The 22,874-nt window shown below is 39.2% G+C and overlaps 2 protein-coding genes across 5 annotated transcripts in view; one reads left to right on the plus strand and one right to left on the minus strand.

The window, feature by feature from the left end:
• Tmem43 (Transmembrane protein 43) overlaps positions 1 to 22,874 on the minus strand; it is an 87,883-nt gene that overhangs the window by 12,037 nt on the left and 52,972 nt on the right. The window contains exons 1-4 of one of the 4 annotated variants that reach the window (XM_071582653.1): positions 1,658 to 1,765; positions 1,199 to 1,244; positions 383 to 529; positions 66 to 295 (exon numbers count right to left, since the gene is read on the minus strand). In XM_071582653.1, coding sequence (XP_071438754.1) covers positions 66 to 295; positions 383 to 529; positions 1,199 to 1,213 — 392 coding nt within the window. In that variant the 5' untranslated portion in view covers positions 1,214 to 1,244; positions 1,658 to 1,765. Of the gene's footprint in view, positions 1 to 65; positions 296 to 382; positions 530 to 1,198; positions 1,245 to 1,339; positions 1,417 to 1,548; positions 1,629 to 1,657; positions 1,766 to 22,874 lie in introns of those variants that run through there. The other 3 variants (XM_071582655.1, XM_071582654.1, XM_071582652.1) reach the window with 3 other exon arrangements.
• Zw (glucose-6-phosphate 1-dehydrogenase Zw) overlaps positions 1,838 to 22,874 on the plus strand; it is a 168,240-nt gene continuing 147,203 nt past the window's right edge. Inside the window, exon 1 of the mRNA XM_071582647.1 lies at positions 1,838 to 1,911. The gene's annotated coding sequence lies outside the window, so the exon portion shown is untranslated. The remainder of the gene's footprint in view (positions 1,912 to 22,874) is intronic.

A 22,874-nucleotide genomic window follows, 5' to 3' on the forward strand; every position in this document is an offset into this window, starting at 1 on the left:
ATGTATATTCTATGTTTCTATTCGCCTCCACAATAAAGGGCATGAAATACATAAGAAATTGCAACCTTGTATTTTCTTCCTCGATCCATTGATACATTTGTACCCTTCGTTTCAATTTAACAGCAGGTACTGACACACCATACTCAAATTCTGTTAAGGGTTCACTTATGTCCAATGGTCCACTTAAGTGGACCAATTTCTTGTTGTACTCCTCAATAATGGTGTCTGTTGAATGTAGTGGTATAACAGCACTCATTCCTTCTTCCAGAGATCGTATGGTCTGAACGGCACGGCCCTAATTGATAATGAAAATTAATAGTGAATGCTCAAAATAAAGAATGGAGAGTATAGCTATTCCATGAATTAATACTTTTTTTCTCACCTCATTCCAGAATAATATCCACATTCCACCAGAAAAAAGAGCACTCCCAATTACAGCTGCTAGCCAAGATGCCTTTAATTGGTCCTTGACATTGGGGTAATTTCGTACATTTAATCGACTGTGGTAAGGGCCAGGAGCATTAGGATACTACAGAAATAATTCAGAAAAGAAGCATTTTACAAAATAATGAATAAATTGGGCCAATTCATAAAAATACAAGACTCAACAATTGGATTATAATTGAAATTAAAATTAGCCAAGGAATAGTATAGACAAAGATGCTAGTTATGAACAATAAATGACATTACTATAACAACTATAAGCCATGACCTCTTCACAAGAAACTCAGCACAAAAAATTAAATTCAGAGGAAATGAGAAACATGACATGAGTGATCATGTAACAAAATGAGGTTAATAAGTTGAACAAAACACCATACAGGCCTACAAACTAATAGATAAAGTTTTAAAGTTAAGAATGATAAATATTACTTTTACCACATTCATTCAGGCTGAAACAGCTCGTCAATTATGTCTAACTACTTGGAAATCAAAGGACCCTAAAAAATTGGTAAGGCTAAGAATTTGAAATGGGTCAAAACGCTTTTCGATACATACAGACGAATACGTTTTAACGCAAATAAAACTAACGAACACCACACACCTTAAAAGTGCAAAAAAGGATGCCAGTTCAATCGTACAAACAATCGACAAAAAAATGAAATTTAAATAGCAATACACACACCTATATTTACAAGTATTCGACAAAAAATATTACAATGCCGCTATTCAGCGCTAGTTAGCTGTTTATACATACATGTGTTCTATACATGATCCTCGTACGTATATGGTCGCCTAAAAACCTGCAAAAGATATTGAAACTATGAAAATAAGTATAGAATATCGAATGCTGTCATTTCAATATTCTTCACGTTGCGATGTCAAGCTAAAATTTCACCGTCATATACATCTATCCCAACAAATATCCAATGCCTTGTCATCAAGTAGATAAAAACGTTAAAAACAACTACTGTAATCAATGGAAGGACAGTCGCTATTTCTGTCTTTCCCCAAATCCTTCTCATATAATAGGGCTAATAAACCGAAACTTAACTATTCTTGAAATTCAATTTTCAAATACAATAAATATTTTAAAAAGTAACATACACTCTGGAAAATCTTAGCAAAATTCATTCCTACCCTAACTCGTTCTCTTTTATTGGGTTACGAATATATAAAACAATTTAGTTAAATAATAAATGAGAGAAAAATAAACCTGCAATATTCGCAGCTTCGCAACGTTGCCTGACTTATTTGTTTAAGTATTCACATTTAATCACCGATAGTCCAAATTGAATCTAGTCTTTATTTGGCTACGTATTTCTCATACAACTGACGGCTGGATTCCGAAGAATTTCACGGGTATGAAAACATTTAACGATGCGTGCATTGTTGACTTTTTTAATGCGAGCCGCATGTATTTCCCAAGGTCCCTGCTGGATTCCATCATCGGTGTTTGGTCTATATTTGGTTAGTTTTATTTTCTAATTTGTGATTTCTATGACTATATTTTGTAAGTTTGTAATTTACACTGATAGCGTGGATCATTTTCCTAGTATCGCTAATGTTGTTCAGCCTTGCTGATCAGTGTACACTATAGGTATAGTATTCTCACGTATAGTTTTTGTTACTAAGTTTTCAGTCACGACCACACACCTGTTGTTTAGTTTCCGTGTTCTGTTTAACGTGATCGAATAATTAGACTCCGCGGATATTAGAATAATTAGACATGTTTTTTCCTCACCACTTACATTACTGTTTAATATGACCATTAGGCAGTAACCTAACTCCTGTGGGATGTCGGTTAATTGTACTAGGGGGGGGCAAATGAAACGGATCGGGGGAGTACCCTGGCTGCCAAGCCTTAATAATTGTTTCTGTCGTGGCGTTTTTTTGCAATAGCATGTTTATATTCCTATACCATACGTGTTAAATGTAAACAGGTTGGTAAATGTTACATAAGATCAATGGAACTGCTAACGTAACTGTTTTTTATCATTGTAATAAACTTCAGCTTCCCATCATTCTGATCATATCCCTAAAAACGATCTTTCGAATCTGCCAGCGACTGATATTTGTTGAAAGCTTATTGTCGGCAATGGTGACTTAAGTAGTCCATGAATGCTTTTCCCACGAGTCCAGTAGTCCTTGAGTCTACTTTTTTCGATTTTCCATATTGACGAAACAGACTTAACAGACCAAGTCTTAAAATTCCTGAAGATAACTGATAACTAGTGCTAGAGGGCATTTTTATATAAGGCTGCTTTAGTTAGCCTTTAGTGAGGTTCATCTGGTTTTTCTGACGTGAAGTAATACCCCATTATTACTTTATTGACATTTTGAGCATATTTTTTATCTTGGCCAACATACCTGAGTGGGTACAGTAAAATATGAATGCTCTTTCATCGTATCTTGTCGATACCATGTGAATTTAATGAGCATCCATTCCAAAGTCAGCAAATTTTAAAAAATGGGTGTATTTAAATTCTAGATGAGCTTCACGGCGAAGCGCTTTCATTCCCAGTGCACATCATTGTTTGTCCGTTGGTGCTCTTTCTTTAACTAATTTCTGTCTCTAGCTAAAATCTCTATGAATGAGATCAGGTGATAATTTTTGACATTTTCTATGCATTATTCAAACGGTGAGCTCGGACAACATGAAATTATTTATATGTTTGTGAAAATTTAAGCACAATTGCAGATATCTAGGTAATGCCATCAGTAATTTTGTCATTGAAACGGCCCTAATGGATGGAGTTAATAATGTTGCGTATGGAGGTTTTTATTTTAGACTTAAATTCGTGCGATTGTAGTGCCTAGTAATCCCTATGTAAAAGGTGGAAAATATTTATTCTCTCGTATTCATCAGATGTAAAGCAGAATCGAAGACTTATTTGGGTTCATGACTCTGTACGTTGTGTTAATTAACTGCATAAGTAATCCATGGCATGAAGCAAAATCCTTACTCCCTTTACTGCAAAAGTAGGGCTTAGATAAGGAGGGTGTCATCATAAGACAGACGTAATGTTCCGAAGCCCATTCCAAACATGAAAATTCGCATATGGTCGAAACTGGGGATAGAGAATTTTAAACGAAAAGCATGAATTGAGAGGTGTTGATACAGATGGCTTTGCGTCACCCTAGTAAAAGCCAGGGGTAAGCATGACGGGTATGCGGGGCCTGATCGGAGACCCCTTACGACGAAGTGATCTTCATAAATAAATGAAAATTAACCCCCTCTCATCCCTTCAGTCACTCAATTTCTCTCGCATTTTATTTCTTTTTTATTTTATCCATTATTGAAATAGAAAGAAAGACTCGTACTTTTCCACAGATTTTATTATACGGCACGACGCGTTTCACCGACTTGCGGCATCATCAGGTACAAATTTGCAAAACAGACAGAGCAAGCATATATACCCTCAGGACAGAGTTTTTTATTTTAGTTTTATTTTCCTCTGTTTTCTTTTTCATTTCTTTTTCTCTCCTATTCGAACAAGCGTGTTGCCGTGCACGTTGGGACGAAATATTTTATGGGTAGGAAAATGCCCTTAAAGTTAAATTTATTCTAATAATCTTCCCTCACCGATAAAATTATCTAAGTACCGATAAAATTATGCTGGGAAACCCTGTTTTAAAAAGGCCCGTTTTTCATTGAACCAGAAACTGTTATTCCCTTTATTTTACTCGGCGTCCAAATGGAATCAAAATGTTTGAAGCAAAAACAAATGATTTTTTTGATCTAGTTGGGTGAAATGATAGCGCATTATTTCGGCTTCTCAAACGGTTCTCATTTCAGCGGTTAATGCAATGGGTGCGTAGCAGAAAGGGAACCACTTCACGCGAAGTGTTTAAGTTTTATTTTCCAGTTCCTGTCAATCCAGTCAAGAGGTTTTCTCACAAAGGCGAGTGCCTCAAGGGCGAGAAAAGTGAAATGATATTGACGCTAGTTGTACTAGAGAAACCCTTTCCTTCTGTGCATAAATACGAGGGTACAGTCGTCAAATGGTCACGCAACGATTAATCATTAATTAATACTTTGGTAAATAAAAACAGAAAGTGATATTATTTGCCTCTTAAGATTTTGCCAATCCGTAACATTTGTTATAGGCGGCAGACTGCAGATATCTTTTGCATTATTAAGGCATTGCTTAAAAAATATTGACAGCTTGTAGGTAGGCGATTAAGGTAAGAATAGGGATTAAAGGTAAAAGAGGGAGTTTTTAGGTAATTAATAATTAGCTAATAGCAGAGTGACAGCACATGGTACATTTAGGTAAGATCCAGGAGCGACATATAGAGAAATGGTGTGCACCGCAGTAATTTCATCTCTATTCATTATATTTTCTCATTATATACGAGGGTCATCCGGAAAGTAGTACCCGTTCGTGCCGCATGAAGTGCTGACGACGCGAGTAGCCGCTGGACGAGGTCAGATAGCTTCAGTGGCTTGTCTGCCTTCTCTGAGCCAAGTTGCGTGACGCTAGCATTGCCTGTGTTGTTTCTGTGATTGTTTACAATGTTTAAAAAAATTGAGAACGCCGCCAGTTGTGAAGTGAGGGCAGTGATTAAATTCCTCAATGCAAGAAACGTTCGCCCATGTGATATTCATCGCCAATTAAAGGAGGTGTATGGAGACAATGTAATGGACGAGTCGTCTGTTCGGCGGTGGTGTCGCAACTTCAACATGGGGAGGGGGAACACACACGACGATGAGCGTTCGGAGAGACCGTCTGTCATTACAGACCAACTGGTGAGCTCAGTTGACGAATTCGTGAGGAACGATCGGCGCGTCACAATTGATGACATCTGTGAGCATTTTCCCAATGTTTCTCGAACAATTGTTCATGAAATTGTTAAACACCATCTGCATTATGCAAAAATTTGTGCAAGATGGGTCCCTCGCGTATCTCAATGAGCTGGCGGCGAAGGACTATGCAGCAGGAATACAGAAACTTGTCACACGTTATGACAAATGCCTTAATTTGCTTGGAGATTATGCTGAGAAGTAGTTTAAAGTATCCTCTTTCAAATAAAATTTTTTATGTTTGTTAATATTTACTTTTGTGTCTTTATTTCACGAACGGGTACTACTTTCCGGATGACCCTCGTATATACCTTCATAATACCCTGCAACACATCGCTAGGGTTTGTGGCAGAGGGTGACCAGATTACACACCAGATTACTCTGACTCAAAATACTTTCCTCCCCTTGCGCGGTCTGGGAACGTTATTCTGATCCCTTATCGCTCCTGGGAAAAACGACATCTTAAATCTATCTATTCCACCTTTAATCTGTCTAAGTTTATTAACACAATCTCACTTACTGTAGTACGATGGGGCTAATTATGCATTTTCAAAATCTTCGCTAAAGAGACACAATTACAATTTATGCAATAGGCTTAATCTGTAATTTAACCTTCGCTGCGTGAGTGCTTCTCAACCTAGCTCCTATATGAATTGCGATTAGCCGCTTAGTTTATCATTAAAACGTTTTACATGTCTAGCTCCTCGACGCTCACAACACGACAGCTCAAGCTCCATACGATCTAATTCGGCAATCAACCCAACTTCATAAGGATCTTATATACTAGCAGTATATTCTAAATGAGGCCTAACCAGCGATAGATACCATCTCACTTGGACCTTTTCGTCAGATTCCCCCAATATTCTTCATATAAATCCTAACTCGCAGTAATTTTAAGAAGTTGGTGGCATACTTTCATCTTAAAATGCTGGCAGAATTGCTCGGGTCTACTCAGTAATGAGTTGTGCTTGTAACCGATGGCAAACTGTTTAAGGTTTCTGGATTAATTATTCTGATTTTATGACGATTCTAGGAGATATTATTGAAAGGACTTGTCCATTGAAATTGTGCCTTCGCTCTTCTCCGGTCACATTCCGAACTCGTTTCCCCGGAAACTTATATCTCCGGTTGTAATTTTGCTTATCGTCAACTGTTGTGCAGTTCGTGTTTTCAATAACTCTAGGAGACAATTTAAAACTATCAGCTTTTGATATTCCATGATATGTATCACGTGAAGAGCTGCCTTCACTAAATCGGATGGAGAAAATATAAGATGTCAGCCCGAAGTTCACCTCGAAAGGCAATGCCGATTCGTCTCTCTCCTCAAATATGTAGGGACGTTTTCATTGTTGCGACGAAGCATTCAAGAACGTTCTATGTGGCGTGTGTAAGATCTAAGTTCCAACGCTTGTACCATTAAATACATTTATGTACGAGGTCTGTCCAATAAACACGCGAACTGGTGTAATCTGGCAGCCATGACGCGGACTATACCCTCACCCACTAGCGGTGCCAGTTGCCTGAGACCCAATGAGCCATCTCTGCTTCGCGGATCGTCGAGCTGTGTGTATGGTGTCAGTTATGTCAGTTTCTATTGTCCTTATTTTTACTGTTTGTCGAAAATGGAAATTGACGAAATCACGGAGCAACGAATCAACATCAAGTTTTTGGTGAAGTGCGGTAAAAGTTATCAAAAAATTGCTGAAATGTTGACAGCTGTTCACGGTGATATTGCTCTGAAGAAAACATCCGTTTTCAGGTGGATTAAGCATTTTGAAGATGGCCGAAAAGACACCACGGATGATGCAAGGCCGGGACGACCTTCAACCACCTGCGTTGACGACAACATTGCTCGTGTGCGGTCCCTTGTCCTTACCGATCGTCGAAAAACTGTACGAATGATAGCCGATGAACTGAATTTAGGGAAATCAACACTTCTCACTATTTTAACCGAATATTTGAGTTTAAAAAAATTTGTGCAAAAATCGCGTCCAAGCTGCTGACGCCAGATCAAACGTTGGGAAGAGTTGAATGTGTTACTGACTGGAAAAATTCACTTGATAACGATGTTGCATTTCTCATTAGTAAAATCGCTGGTGACGAATCGTGGTTCTATGAGTATGACATTGAACTAAAGTCGTAAAGCAAGGAGTGGAAAGTAAAAGATGAACCTCGGACCAAAAAATCAAGAAAAAGCCGATCGAAAATCAAAGGCATGCTCCTGGATTTCATTAATGTCGAAGGTGTTGTTCATCATGAATTTCTTCCTGAAGGACAAACAGTAAATGTTGAGTTCTACCTTACATTTCTCAAGCGTTTGAGAGATCGCGTGCGTCGTATGTGACCAAATTTGACTCAAGGCGATAGATGAATCCTTCACCATGACAATGCACCTGCACAGTCAGCTTTGATTGTTTGTTCGCCAGTTTCTGACAAAACATTCAATTACCATCCTTGATCATCCTCCTCATTCGCTAAATCTCGCCCCCAGCGGCGGCTTTTTCCTATTCCCTAAATGCAAATATGTGATGAGGGGACTTCACTGGGAGGATGAGGACACAATAAAGAAAGAAACGAAGAGAAAAGTAAAAAGCCTAACTGCCGAGGACTTCCACGGGTGCTTAAAATAGTGGAAAATAAGATGGAATAAGGGCATAGCAACGAATGGAGAGTACTTTGAAGGGGACATTATCGATGTAGACTAAATTTTGCAAAATAAAGTTTTTATGGTCTCAGTTCGTGTATTTATTGGACTGACCTCGTATTCCGCATTTCCTTTGCGTGAAACAACGTAACTGAGTTTGTAAAAAAGCTTAAAATGTAATTTATTAAAAGAAATTAGTCTCGATAAATCCTTGCCCACGCTGATTTAAGGCTCCGGAAAACATACATTTGTGTTATCCCAAATGTCTCATTTATGTCACAAATTGCTGGTGGTGGTGTGATTATTGTTTGTTCTGACAGGGATTTTTGAGGGTCTAAGTTCTTGAGTATGCAGAACACTATAAATTGTAGTTATTATTGTAGTAATGTATTCTGTAACCTCTCAATAGCTGATATTTATATCCTTTCCATAACAGTTACAATGTGTGCAAGTAATGAATTTTCTGAAGAGCCATATTGTCCTGTAACAATGTATTTCTTCCTTTGACACGACATAACTGTAGCCAATTGAAGTGAGTCATCTCATGAATTTCGCGGAATCCCATGCCCGAGTTGGCTCGCGCTTTACTCTTAACGCCTCCTACATCCTAATCTCTAAGGAATTACACCCGTGCCTCGACAGGGATCACAAGCGTCACACCTGAGCGCGACACCCGTTTCTTTCAGAAGTACAAACTAAACACGTCAGGCGATCGATAGGCCGCTCCCATATTTTGGTAGGCCGCCTGCACCACTGTGCGCGGCTCTCGCTATAAAAACGCCGCCGCGCCCACCTCACCCGGCGGATGTCACTAGCTCTGAAGGCTTCGTGTTGTCGAGGGGTCGTTCGACTGCCTGAGTTGCTGTTTCACGATTGATGACATTTGTTTTAAATCATGCTCGTTTTCTTGATTAGGTGAATGAGGCGAAAAAGGAGAGAAGCCAACATTCGATCCAATTATCTTACAAACACGACAATACCACCAATGATATATTTATTTCTCTGGGAACAACTACGATATAGGGTATAGTTCTCATTCTTCCCGACATGAAACCACTAAAACAATGCGTACAGGAATGGGTTTTAAATCCCGGGGACACCTCTCCCTGCCAACGTCCATTAAAACTTTTCATAACAGCTGAAAACATTGTTTGGTTGATTTTTTAAAGGAAAATATGACATTTAAATTGTTCTAATTCTTTAATTGATTCTAGTTATACCTTTCAAAAGTAAGTTTGAGACGAATCCTAATGAGAGTTATTTTTACGTGTCACTAGAAGTTCCTATTGTTTTTCCTATACTATTTACGTCTGAAATCAATCTTTATAAAGAGTCAATCTGTGGCATCTGTTGTCAACGCATATGTGAAAATAACTGTAATGAAGGAGGCAGCGATTTAACATTAATTGCAATCCGAGGTATGTTTCGTCCCTTTTCATTTTTCATAGAAATTCACGTCCATTCGTATAGGTATAATGTGGAGAATAATTAGAGAGACGAATCATGCATGGGGAAACCGAAGGATAAGGGAAATCGCTGCTATTCGGAAAGTGTGGGGACAATTGCAGAAAGTCGGGGATTCTTTTATTGGATGTCACTGATTTGTTGTAAAATTGGAAGGGAGCATTATGAATTTTAAGTGAAAATCCCCTTGCGCGGCCTCTAGGCGATTAAGTGCGGCGCTTCTGAAACTAATATAATATGTTTTCGTCGTGAGGTAGCTTTTAATGGGTTATACCGCGGAGAACCAAAATTCGTGTTTTTAATCGCCATGATATGTGTGTTTAGCGGTAATACTATTAAAAAACTTCCCTTTTGGTGCATTAGCATGGTATTGACTTCAACAGAGGTACTTCATAAACGAAATGTAAGAATTTATTCCTAAATTGTCATTTAAACAACGGGTTAACGCAAGCTGTCCTTGGATGCAGTTTAATGTTTTTAAATATTCGTGTTTCAAGTTAGTTAATAGTTCGAATCTTGCAAATAGCTTCCGCGCGAAGTGTATTAATGTCAAGAAATATCTACTTCAGAATGGATATCTTTTAACCATTGATTCCTTCTTATAAGTGAAACTGAATTTTGTTTCTATTGCGACGAATAGAGCAAAATTAACCTCGCAAAATAACAGTACTTTACATGCATCTCACGATAGTTCGTTTCATAGAAACGCCAAATATGAATCCGAGCGAAAAATAAAAGGAAATCAAATCGGATGTTCGAAAACTCGTCAAAACAACATTAAAACACCCAATACCCGCCGCTTATGCATCCGAGAGAAAAACAAAGGGGAATGAAATCGATTGACGTCATTTGCAAATGTTCGAAAACTTGTCAAAATGTCATTAAAACGCCCAACACCCGCCTCTTATGCATCCGAGCAAAAATTAAGGGTGATGAAATCGATTGAATCCAATTGTAAATAATAGAAAACTTTTCAATATTTAATAAAAACGCTAAAACCCTTATGCATCCGAGAAAAAAGAGAGAAATCAAATCGATTGATGTCATTTCCAAATGCTAGAAAACTTGTCAAAATTACTTGAAAACGCCCAATAAACGCCATTATGCATTCGAGCGAAAAATAAAGGTAAATGAAATCGATTGACGTGATTTCCAAGTGCTCGAAAACTTTTAAAAAATAGCTCGTTTCGCCAACTCAGCGATTTGCAATTGGGAGTGGAAATTATTCGCTCTAGAAACCTTTTCAAAATCTTTCTCCCTCAATTAAAAACGTTTCCTGCATAAATGGGAATAAGGAAAATGATGGGAAAAGGAAATGGAGATCCATCTGCTTGGGATTACAATGTTCTCCAATCAGCTGATTATTCACCGGTTCTCGAGATTTCCTTCGCATCATAAGGGTTGCGTAAATTACGCGGCTGCGTTTTTTTTACGAAGTCCACGATAAAATTCGGGCTTGCGTAAACTATTACAGGAGGGAAATGAAATAAGTAAATCTGCTTTTTTTTGAGTAAAAATGTTTAGAAATAAAAGGCAAGAGGAGAGAGATAGGGAAAAACGCTCCATTTTTGTGGTAGTAGTAGTAGCTATTGCAGGAGGGGGCCGACAGCTGAGGTCATTTTCGGCATTAGGGATGGGTGGTTAATTTTATAGAGGTAGGATTACTATGGAATGGATTAAGAATGGTGAAGAGTAACCCGTCATCGGCCTTAGCCTACCCATAATGAAAGGTACCAAAGGAGTCAACAGTTTAACGTCCCATCAGATGGACGGCGAACTCCAATTGAAGTGCTCTCCACATAGCACCATAAGTAGTGATCGTGTTACCACTGAAAAATTCTGCCAGTGGCGGGATTCGACCTCGGGCCTTCGGGGTGATACTCTAGTACACAAGCCACCTCAGAAACTCGATCCCCGCGCCCTGTTTTTTCGCGGGCATATTGTCTGAAGGGGCGCACGGAATTTCCATAGTATACCAAGTCCAAACTTCCACTATTAGAGAGATGAAGTGTTTGAACCTCACTGGGTGAGTCAACATTTAATTAAATCACTTTGACTTATACTCTGAGTTCGGTGCTAGGTTTTCCACTGGTCCTTAAAATATATTGTAGAGTAACATTAGTGATTTTTAGTTATTGACTTTTAAAATGTACTGGTTTTAATAGTGTATGGTATTTTTTCATAAATTGAGCTATATGGGAATAGCGCATGAACTTTTGTCATAGATGAAGCTATTTGGTGTACTGAGACTTCCATTTGATTATTACGAAAGGGTTAACTTATTAATCTTTCAGCCCTAAGAGTGGTAACAGTAGCTTTTTATTCTTCCCAAACCAGTGCACATTACGTACTGAATGGTGGTAATAGTTTTTCCATCTCACATTCTGCTTTCAGTGGACAGCGCATTAGTCTTCGTTGCTGAAACATCTATTATGTTTTTCCTTCTCTAGTGTTCGTTAAAAATCCATTGCGCCCTAAGAGGCTGTCCTTAAATTACGCATGACCATTTTAAGCCTTTCTGTCACCCATCCCCCATTTGTAAGTCTCCTTAAGATATGAACATCCTCTTCCCATCTTACGTAATTACTGGGGCTCATTTAATATAAAATAGAAATTTGGATACAAATATGAAGAAAATGGTATTTAGGTTTGACACAAATATTTTTCTCTTCGGTTAACTACTGATGACTACATTTACGTGCGTACACTGACCGAAAGTACACTATAGTGAATAACAACTAGATTTTTTTGTTTTAGTAGTAGTAGTAGTAGTATTTAGGGGAAGCGACCGACAGCTGAGGTCATTTGGGATGGACAGGAAAGGATGAACCCGGCGTCGGCATGAGCCTACTCTTTGCGAAAGGTGCCAAGGGGTCGGCAGCTTAACGTCCCATCCGACGGACGGCGTACTCACTCAAAGTGCGCTCCACAAAACATCTCTAGCAGGGATCGAGATACACTGAAAAATATTCATCAACGCCGGGATTGGAACCCGGGCCCTCTGTGTGGGAAGCCAATACGATAGCCACCGCACCATCTCGATCCCTTTTTGTTTTATTGCTATCAGAATAAATACAGTGAAATGAAACCAATATTTCGAACGTTTATTAACGGGCAGTTAAAGGCTTAAATAATGTCGAAGTGACCATGTCATTTGCTAGAATTTGCCGATTGTTATTGTTGACGGTCATGGATAATTAAAATTATTTATATATAAAAGGATAAAGGTAAAATGATTCCGTAATAAAACTGGTACAAATTCCTCCTGAACCCCTCCGTAAGGAAACGTAAAGAAATGGCAAACCCCCCCTCCGCACCCACAGCCTTACTCAATTAAAAGATATACCCTAAGGTGTGATTGCCTTATCTATCTTGTTCTTCGTCTCTGTATAACGCTACATAATGCCTTTTCCAATTTAACTCTTCTTTGTATTCCTTTCATCTCTTCTCTATGAATGTTTGCATATAATTCGTGAGAGTTCTTTGCAGTTGTCCATTACGTACATTTACACTCTTTCTTCAAAATACTTTTTGAGTTACGTGGTTAAAACAAACTTAAGTATCCACATCAGCCCCAAGTCTTATAATCAGTCTACTTCAGTAATAAAAAAATCATCACTTATAATGTGTTTACGTCGATTAAATCTGTTCTTGATCAGGTATATGAAAAATGGATGCAAAAATTCACTGTAAAAATTGTAGCCAATGCTTTTTGATGATTTTTCCTTAGTATTGAAACTGAACGGACTGAAATACATTAAGTGACGGTTTTTTGGTCGTTTGGATTTGATTCCTAGATGATAGGCTTTGCATATCTCTAAAAGTCTCCATTTCATGTGTGGTAAATGCTAATATTCTGTTTCATCTATGATAACGTGGAGGTAAAAATGTCTAGCGATGTTTTACTAAGAATTATTTTCTAATATATCTCTGGAATGGGGATTAAGATAAATATGCCCAAGATCACCTATTATTTTCAATATACGAGAGCTGTTCAATGAAAAATAATAATATTTTTTGAATTGGATTCCTTATTGTTCAAAACTTTTTAACGTGTCATATTGTATCAATCCAGCATTGCGTCAGCGGCAACCATTGCGAGTTGAAACATGTTAAATTTGCCTACGTCTGCGTTTGATAATGAAAAACGTTTTCCACGAAGGTGCTTATTTACATTTGGGGGGCAGAAAAAAGTCATATGGGACTGTTTGAACCTTAGGGTGACAGACGAGTATATATTTGATATAGTTTCCGCGAGGTTATCCTGATTTCGGGTTGGGTTTCGCGGAACCCCCCGCACGAAAACACGCATCACGTGCAATGCGAGTATATCTGTTACCAGCATGTAGGTGGCACCCGATGAAATTTCCTTAACGTTATTCGATGATCTTCCCTCACGATAGCAGCTTTAACGTCTACTTCCGTAAGAGCAATGACTAAGGCTCCAGATCCACCCGCCTTGGAAATTGTTTGTCTCTCATCTTTAAACGTTTTTAATCACCGTATATCTCTGCTATTGGGAAGAACATACCCAACATAAGCCTTCTGCTCGCATTACATAGGCCTCTGCTGGCTGACTTTACATATGCTCATGCGAAAGCAAAATATCAATTCAGCGTCACGCGTTACCTCCGTCGTTGCTGTAGGCAAACTGAACGCTGCTACTTATAACGGCTGCTGCTGCCACTAGAGTCGGTTCAATGAAATTTGTACCACATATACATTAATCTAATAATGCAAGACAAAATTTTGAACAATAAAATATGCTAATAAATATTTATAATTGTTCTATTGAAAAACCCACGTATGTGCCTTGGAAATGGTAAGGGAAGTTCAGGAAGCAGGAGAGGAAGTAAAAGAGGGGGGTCATCAAGTGTTTGAATTGGGGGTGATTAAAAGTTGGTTGAACACTCAGTTAATGACTTACAATAATTTCTATATTACAGAGTGATAAGCGATGTAGTGAGAGAGAGCCAGCGTAAAGTAGCAGTTGTGATAAAAACATAGGGCAAAGAGGAGTGAACTCAAGAGTCGTTGACGATGGGCGCCTGCAGCACCAGCAGGATCTCCTTTTCTCTCCCCTCTTCCTCTAAATGATCAAAGGATATCTTTGATCCTTTTCCTTAGACGCAGTCACTCCTCAAAACTCCCGTTCCCTCTGCTCTTATCTTCCTCCATACCACATCCCTTCTCCGGTATCTTGTGTCACTCAAATATTATCACAGTGAAAGTTCTAAAGGCATCTAACTGGTTATGCAGGCGCCCATTGTCATTAAATCACATTTTTCGGACGCAAATGCGGAATCTGATGATAATAAAGTGTTCATGGAGTGTAACGTCGAATTCAAGAGGGTAAGAAAGGAAATTCATAAAAGAAAATGGAATATCGAAGCAAAGATTGGGCTGGAATAAAGGAGTAATAGGAAGAGGTTGACAAAATCGTGAATGAGGATCAACGGATGGCTGCAGTAGAACAAATGTTGGGATATCTAAAAAGAAAGGATAGAGAAACCCAGAAACAACACGACGGCTCGATAAATTGAATGATGAGAAAGGCATGGATTGCAGGAAAGATGGCTAGAAATATAGATGAGAGAGGGGCATGAAAGGAAGTAAACAGGGAATTGAGGAGAAGCGAATAAAAAGAGTAAAATAATACACGGATAAGTGGAATGAAAGGGGAAATAAACGTGATGGAGAAAGCAGAGATAGTATACGAAGTGTGTATCGGAGTAGAGGGAAATGGATGCAATGCAGAGGAATCTGAAAGAATTCGGGAAGTCAAAGATACGTGCACACTATCAGCTATACTACAGGAAAATATTCAATTGAACCATTAGAGATTCATCAAGATGGAAAAAAATCAGATGAGGACTTAATAGCAATGTTTGTCTGTTGTATGTCAGTTCGGAAACAAAGAGAATATAACATCGATGAGGATAGCGTCCTAATCGAATGGCTCTCTTGACTGCGAGCTACAAGGTCTGTCCAATAAAGACGCGAAATGAGGCCATAAAATCTTTATTTTGCAAAATTTAGTCTACATCGATTTTGTACCCTTCGAAGTACTCTCCATTCGATGCTAGGCCTTTCTTTCATCGTGTTATCCACTGTTTAAAGCACCTTTGAAAGTCCTCTGCAGTTAGGCTTTTTACTTTTCTTTTCGTTTCTTTCTTTATTGTGTCCACATCTTCCCAGTGATGTCCCCTCATCACATATTTGCATTTAGGGAATAGGAAAAAGCCGCCGCTGGGGGCGAGATTTAGCGAATGAGGAGGATGATCAAGGATGGTAATTGAATGTTTTGTCAGAAACTGGCGAACAAACAATCAAAGCTGACTGTGCAGGTGCATTGTCATGGTGAAGGATCCATCCATCATTTTCGGTTAAAATAGTCTGCGCTGTCGATTTTCCTAAATTCTGTTCATCAGCTATGTTCGTGGCTAAGGACAAGGAACCGCACACGTTCAATGTTGTCGTCAACGCTGGTGGTTGAAGGTCGTTCCGGCCATCTTTAAAACGCTTAAAACACTTGAAAAGGGATGTTTTCCTCAGAGCATTATCACTGTTAACAGCTGTCAACATTTCAGTAATTTCTTGATAAATTTTACCGCACTTCACCAAAAAACTTGATGTTGATTCGTTGCTCCGTGATTTCGTGAATATCCATATTCGACGAACTTCGAAAACAAGGCTAAACTCGTCCCGAAGTTCGTAACGGACGACCAAGAGCAATCGAGTGTCCGCTTGCGAATACCTGTAACAACATCGCGACGATTCCCCAATCCTCTTACAGTCCCGACTTGGTACCAGTAGACTATTCCCTAATCCCTATGTGAAATCCTCTCTCAAAGGACACCACCATATGACCATAAGTGCCGTCAAAGAAGCTTGCACGCGCACCCTTAAGGATCTTCCGGAATCTGCCTACCAGGGAGCCTTCGAGTCGTGGAAAAACCGCTGGCAAAAGTGTGTCGACACTCAAGGGATGGACTTTGAAGGATTTTGAGGCATTGTAGCAATATCTGAAATAAATCAATTTTCCGAAACTTTTCCCGATACTATTTATACTAACCATGAATGACAGAGAATAGGTAGACTGAAAATATAGACGGTTTATCCGAAACCTGTGCATGTCTTAGACTTAACCTGCGCAGGAGTCGAATGGAGACTTCAAATGGACAACAATAGGCAGAAGCTTAAGATAGGGTTGCTGGTCATTAAAAATTCCGCAGCGGTATCCTGACTCTAGCTCCAATCAATTGGCTCTCCAACTACGACTGAGAAAGACTTCTGCCCCGAAATGCTTTTGTTAGATCCGCCAGAGACGAGAGACCGAGATTGTACCGACGTACCACTTCGACGCACTGCTGTGTGGCATGGAGAATTTCGTGAGTCGCCCTCCCGTGTTTTCACACATACTTACACATGCCGTGTGGAATTGGTTACGTTCAGCCGAGCGTGTGGTAATGGCTCGTGTCCCTTAAATTTGTGTTAGGGAGTGCATTAGGGAAATATATTTTTCTCCGGTAAATACCGATTTTTAGCAATTGGTAGTGACAAGATTGAGAATGTATTTTAAGAAATATGTTTGCGTTTTTCCTGGTAACATGGTATTATTAACTGCATGGGCGATTTTAGAATGTGTTTTCGAAGTAGAGATGTTTTTATGATTAGGTGAATGCATGCACAATAAATATTTGAAATATGTTAAATTATTTCCCCCCCTTTAATCAGGTTTCCTGTAAATTTTCTTTCCGTTTATTACAAATGAACAACTCTGCAATAGTAATTATGGAGCCTGATACTATGAAACGAGAGAAATACATTAACAATATTTAGTATGCAATGTTAATCTAAGGACATTTTTGGATTCGGTGGAAGTTATAAATCTTACTTTCACATATCGTATATGCTAAGAAAGTTAGACGTGTGAAATGATAAATGTGAAAAGCAAGCTTAAACTATCTTTCAGGAATAGCACTAAAACAATATTTTCTACGCATAGTGCAATTCGTGCATATAGACAGCAGGATGATCATGTACACAATAGTTCTTATGTACGCTCTTACTGTGGTCATCAGTCCTATGTTCTTTGGAGGTAGCATATTGGTTGTTTGTCAATGCCCGTCAACGTTGCATCATGCCAGACGGAATGTACCTACTTCGTGGATACAATTTCATGAAGCGTAGTTGGGCTAGATATCTGTTGTTAAACCTGTGCCACCACTCAAATAAATTACCTTTTGAATACATTCATCAAATACAGCTCCAGCCAATGCTTCGAATGATATCCCTCTTTCGAAATTCACTATTGCTCTATTAAACATTTTTTTAAATTGAAAATTATGCGAATCAAATTTTTCTGCACTTATTGAAAAATGAGGTCTCCTAATTTGATGAGCCAAGGACTGGTGTGGCGAACTAATGCAATCAATTTGGCACGCAAAGCTGGGAGGGTGATTCCGCGGTGATCACTCGATGGGTTGGCTCGTGAGTGAAGAGCTCTCATTACGTGCGTAAACGTTGGCTCTCATTCGACAAAAGTTTCGCTATCCCTGGCCTAGGACATCCAACAACACCGATTTCTTCTTTCGCCTGAGTCTATCGCTAGATGAAAATTTTCCAGCTCTCGCTTTTCGCTCTAGTTTTCTTTAAAATCTCAAACATTCGATTAAATGTATTTACTTGAACTTCGACTGTGGTCCCCACGTACGAATGTAGTTTTGATGTGAGTAACGCACCGAATTAACTGTAGGATATTTAAGTTTAGGCATGTGCTTTAGGGATAGACTGCATGGTACTGGAGCTATGAACGACAAAAATTGAAATTTTTATGACAGATCCGTTTCTCTTTACCCACTAATATTTTTCCCCACGGGAAAAAGGCCCAAAGTGCCGAGCCTTGTATCGCATCCCATCCCCATTTTAGAGTGGTGAAGGCCGCAAAAAGGGAATGTCAGAATGGTGCAGAGCGAGCGAAATATTTTTCCTGTTTGGAAGAGGACTCTGGTGGAATGGCATAGGACTAGGAAAGTGAGACTTAGATAGGCAAGGGATTAGTATTATTCGTAAGAAAACGAAGGCAATGAGTTTTTGTTAAATGGAAAAGCTAAATTAAACATTAAAGTCGGGGGACATCGACTACGATGGGTAGAACTCTCCTATTAAGGAAGCGTTTTGAAGGAGGGTGGCCAGAGTTGGGCCGTTAAAAGAATTATAATATCCAGAGAACTTTAAAAAACTTTTTAACTTTAAAAAGAGGCGGAAGTTGATGACAGCCACCTTAAGTAAAGATTTTAAGAAAAGACTAGTGAAAACTTTCATGTGGATCGTAGGTTTTTTTATGGCTCGGCAACTTGGACGTTAAGGCAAGAAGCTAATTGTAGATTCGAGACTTTTGAGATGTAGGTGTGTAGAAGAAGGGGAAAAATAAACTGGCAGAAAGGAGAAAAAACAGCAAAGTGCAAGGCATGATAGAGGAAAAGAAAAGGTTCCTCGCAGACTTTCGAAGAAAGCAGGAAATGTGAAGGGTGGGCATACTTACATTGAGTGCCAACGGAATATTGAGGATTATTGATGGAGGGTGAATATTTGATGTACGATGTTCATAGATGGAGGAAAAAGTGTGCTTATTTGGCGGTATGAAGGGAGGTAGAAGTTACTTGAGTTAAAGAATGATATAAATGTATTGTGTTTTCGGTCAAAGGATGCCTCGTGTCTTTTAGGCGCGGAAGCGTAGCAGTGCTTGAGTACTTTCACGGGTTGGTAGTTATCTATCAATGCTTTCCAATGGTTTGATTAATAATATTTCCGCTAAGAACCTTTTTATGCCCGAAAAAATAGTAGTGTCGACTTAATATATGTTACACATGTTAATTGATAAAATCATCTTGGCTTTGCAAGCTTCCCTTGAAAACTTTTGCAAGAGTTTAACTACAAGTAAATGTAAATTGAATGGTAGCTTTTAGAAACGGACCCTGGTTGCATTCGAGGATAGATGTGGACGGTGGATTAGTGTTGTAGTAAAACCTTCGGAAAAATAGCAAGTTTCGCTGAGTCTTGAGTTTGAACTCAGAAAATATTTTTAGGTTCAATCTTTGTGTCCCATCGTGGGAAACAAGAATAAATATAGGTGAGCACATTATATTTCACGACTTCAAGGGAAGATAAAATCAATCCATTGTGAGATTTGAACGAAAATTCAAGTAGAAGGTCGAACTCTCCAATCCCTTTCACGGCGCATCGTATCTCAATTGAAATGATGCCAAGAATTCCCTCAAAGACGTTTTATTTCATATTTAGGTCATACTTTCGATTATGGTGACCATGGACCTGAAATTGTTGCTCCCGCATTACTTGCTCCTTACAATGGTTGGTGCGGGATTTGAAAACCTAAGCGCTAATTCATCGCTAAGTAAAACGGCGTGCGTTGTTTGAATGGCTGTATGCCACGTATTCACTTTTATTTTTCTGTGAAGGTACTGGTTCGATTTAGATAGTGTTTCCGTGTATGGTGTAATTTTCCATAGTCTCAAATGATTTTCCTTTCATTTACGGTGACTTGGGCAGTCATGAACACTAATCACATGCTAAATGCATGCACTGTTTACTATTTTGTTTAACATTGACATTTATTCTTAACGGAAATTGTATTTTTTCCGTGTAATGCTGCACGGCTTTTAATTTGAGGTATTTCCATACTCGATTGAGAATTATGAATCCCTTAATAGAACGAGACCTAGAGGGGGTGGATCTGTTACAACGCTTTAAGAAGCCTTCCATACGGTGTGTCTTTTTGAGAAGGTCGGGGAAAGTTTTTTCTAATGCAATGAAGTTTAACATAGTGCCGAGGAGGAGGGAAGACTGTGACCCATCGTCACGTAATGGTAGAAACGCCTAAGCTAAATAAATCTTTGTCCCCTACGATTAATCACCGGCGGGCGTATCGAGTATTTATTGAAGGGGATTGGATGAGTTTATTATTTTAATTATCAATGCTAGTCTACCGATTGTGGGTAGGTTTTAGGTAGCTCTTGATAATTACTATTCATCCTGTGTTAAGTGAGGATTTCTACAAGACTTCTTCAGCATCTAAACTCCTATACCCTACAGGATTTATTTTTTCAGGGGTGAATTCCAATTCAAAGGATGCAGAGGGTTTAGTTTTGCGATGGAATGCTGAAAACTGGAATAGAATCGAGAACGTTAGTTATGCAAGGAAGGGGTAGGAATGGCATGGGTATGCTAAACGGAATGAAGGGAGAAAGGCAGTATGTGGAAATGAAGAGGGGCTAATTGTAATGCCGGATGTCAGGTTTATTTTTAGGAAAGGCAAGTAATTGAAGAGAGAAGAGAAGCAAGTACTCGATAAATTGCTAAAGGAATGATCTTGATATATTATGATCGCTTCCTGAAGCAGGGTGATGTCCTTTTCATTGTGACTTATTGGCCGTGACGGAATGAGGTAATGCATGAGGGGTGCTTTGAAGACACCATCAAAATCATGACGTCATTTATGGACTCTCTGGTAGACTTCTTTCTTGCCCTCCAGCCCCCGTTCCCCAGTACAGCACATTGCGAGCCTGCTGTCATGATAAAAACCTGAGAGTTATGACGCTGCTTCTATATACTTTGACAACTTAATCAAGGCCAACTTTTTTCGCTTAAGTCTAGGGTCAGTATCAAATAAATATTTCGGGATGGTTATTTTGACCGTGCCATTTCGGATAAGAAATGCCGAGATTGAGATAGGGTCAATTAAAACAAGATCATTTCCCTCTACTCTCTTAGCTGTTGGTTAATGTGTCGGTGGAGCGGATTCGGGTGGTAAAATATACCAATTGGAAATCACTCTGAAGTACGTACTAAAATGACGAAAATATCGAAAATTGGTCGGAAAGTATTATGTAAAATTGGCTTGCAAATTGCCTTTTTTTCAAATTCGATATCGAATATAACCCATTGCAGTAAGAATTGGTTGGAAAGCGAGTTTGGATTTAAAGTTTTCTAGTTGAAATTTCGTGGAGGGACACGAGAAAATTTTGATATTGATGCCCACCATGATCCTTCAAAGGACCGAGCAGTTATGCTTGGCCCGTTTTCGTGCGGGCGGCACGACGGCTCGCGTCAATCGTTGTTAAAAGGGCTCGTTTCCCTTGCTTGATCCAGCTTCTCAAACCGACGGACTAGTGCCATTTCGTGTCATTTAGTGACAAGTTTCATGAAGCGCAAAACAATAAGTTTTGCTCTCTTGACTCTTTCTCTAGAAGCTTAAAACGCCGTCCGCTTTCGTGGGGTCGCCTTCAATAATATTTTCCAACGTTCCCCGGACATTGAATTTCATACGCTGGTCTCGAAATTTCCGGGACCTTGAGGGGATGTGTCTCACGGTGAGAAGGGAATCGCATTCCTCCTACTTGTGTGGGTTCCTTCTCAGGAATAAACAGAACTCATCGAGTAGTTGATGGAAATAGACTACCGAAAAACTGATCGAAGTAATGAATCCTCTTCTGGCCAAGGCCATTCCTGATCAAGGTAGTATAAAAGAATGCGTAAAACTAGTGCAATTTCTTGAAAATATAATGTAACTTAAATGTTTCTGCGTGATGAATCTCGATATTACCCGACGGTTACATAGAGATTGCCAGCCCCGGGGTAACGTCTTCGCCTGCCAACCCAGAGTTCGCGGGTTTGATTCCCGTCGAGGAGGGTTTTTCTCCACCTTGGGCTTGGATGTTCGTAACCATCTTCAATGTAATGTGCAAGGGTTAGGTGGAAGAAGGGAATATAAAGTATCAATCTGGCCCCAATAAAAGCCGTTAAATTAATAAATAGTGGATGGTGACGTAACACCTCCATTACGTGACGTAACGCCTTATGTCGCCTTCCCGGTAAATATGCAGACGCAGCCCTCTCAACACACTCGTCTGTTATTGTGGATCCGAAATTCAGCAACGGCCATTTTTCTACTCCGTGCATTCATATTAACCTAGTATTTAAAAAAATAATCACCTTTACCTTCTTCTTGTAATTATAGACTCCTCAACGATGAAGAATTATTCTAACTATACTTTTTCCCCCATGTTTCCCGGCTAGCAGTCAAGAAACAATTCTTTATTAGGGGCAAAATCTTCTTGACCTTTCCTTACCATCCCTATTCTTGTGGTGTTCAACAGTTATCGAATATCGACAAAGCGTTTCCAAATGAACGACATCGCGTTTACCTCACGGTTGTGTATTTTGATGTAATTTTTCGTTCATCCATTTGTACTCCTCCAACTCCGCTCTTTAAGGTCGATAATATTTTAGATTAGGTATAGATTTAGACGCACTTCGTATTGATATTGATTTCATCGCATACGCATTGACATGCAACAGGTTGTACACCGGCGCTTGGCTTAACTGCGATAATTTCAATTCGTAAAAATCATTCTCGTTTCGATTCGGGAAACCGGGATTCGAACTCGGATACCTCGATATTCAACCGAATGCTAAACCTGTTAAGGTACTGAGGTA

The sequence above is a fragment of the Hetaerina americana genome, unplaced genomic scaffold (assembly GCF_022747635.1).
Source record: "Hetaerina americana unplaced genomic scaffold, ioHetAmer1.1.p SCAF_12, whole genome shotgun sequence".
Classification (NCBI taxonomy): domain Eukaryota; kingdom Metazoa; phylum Arthropoda; class Insecta; order Odonata; family Calopterygidae; genus Hetaerina; species Hetaerina americana.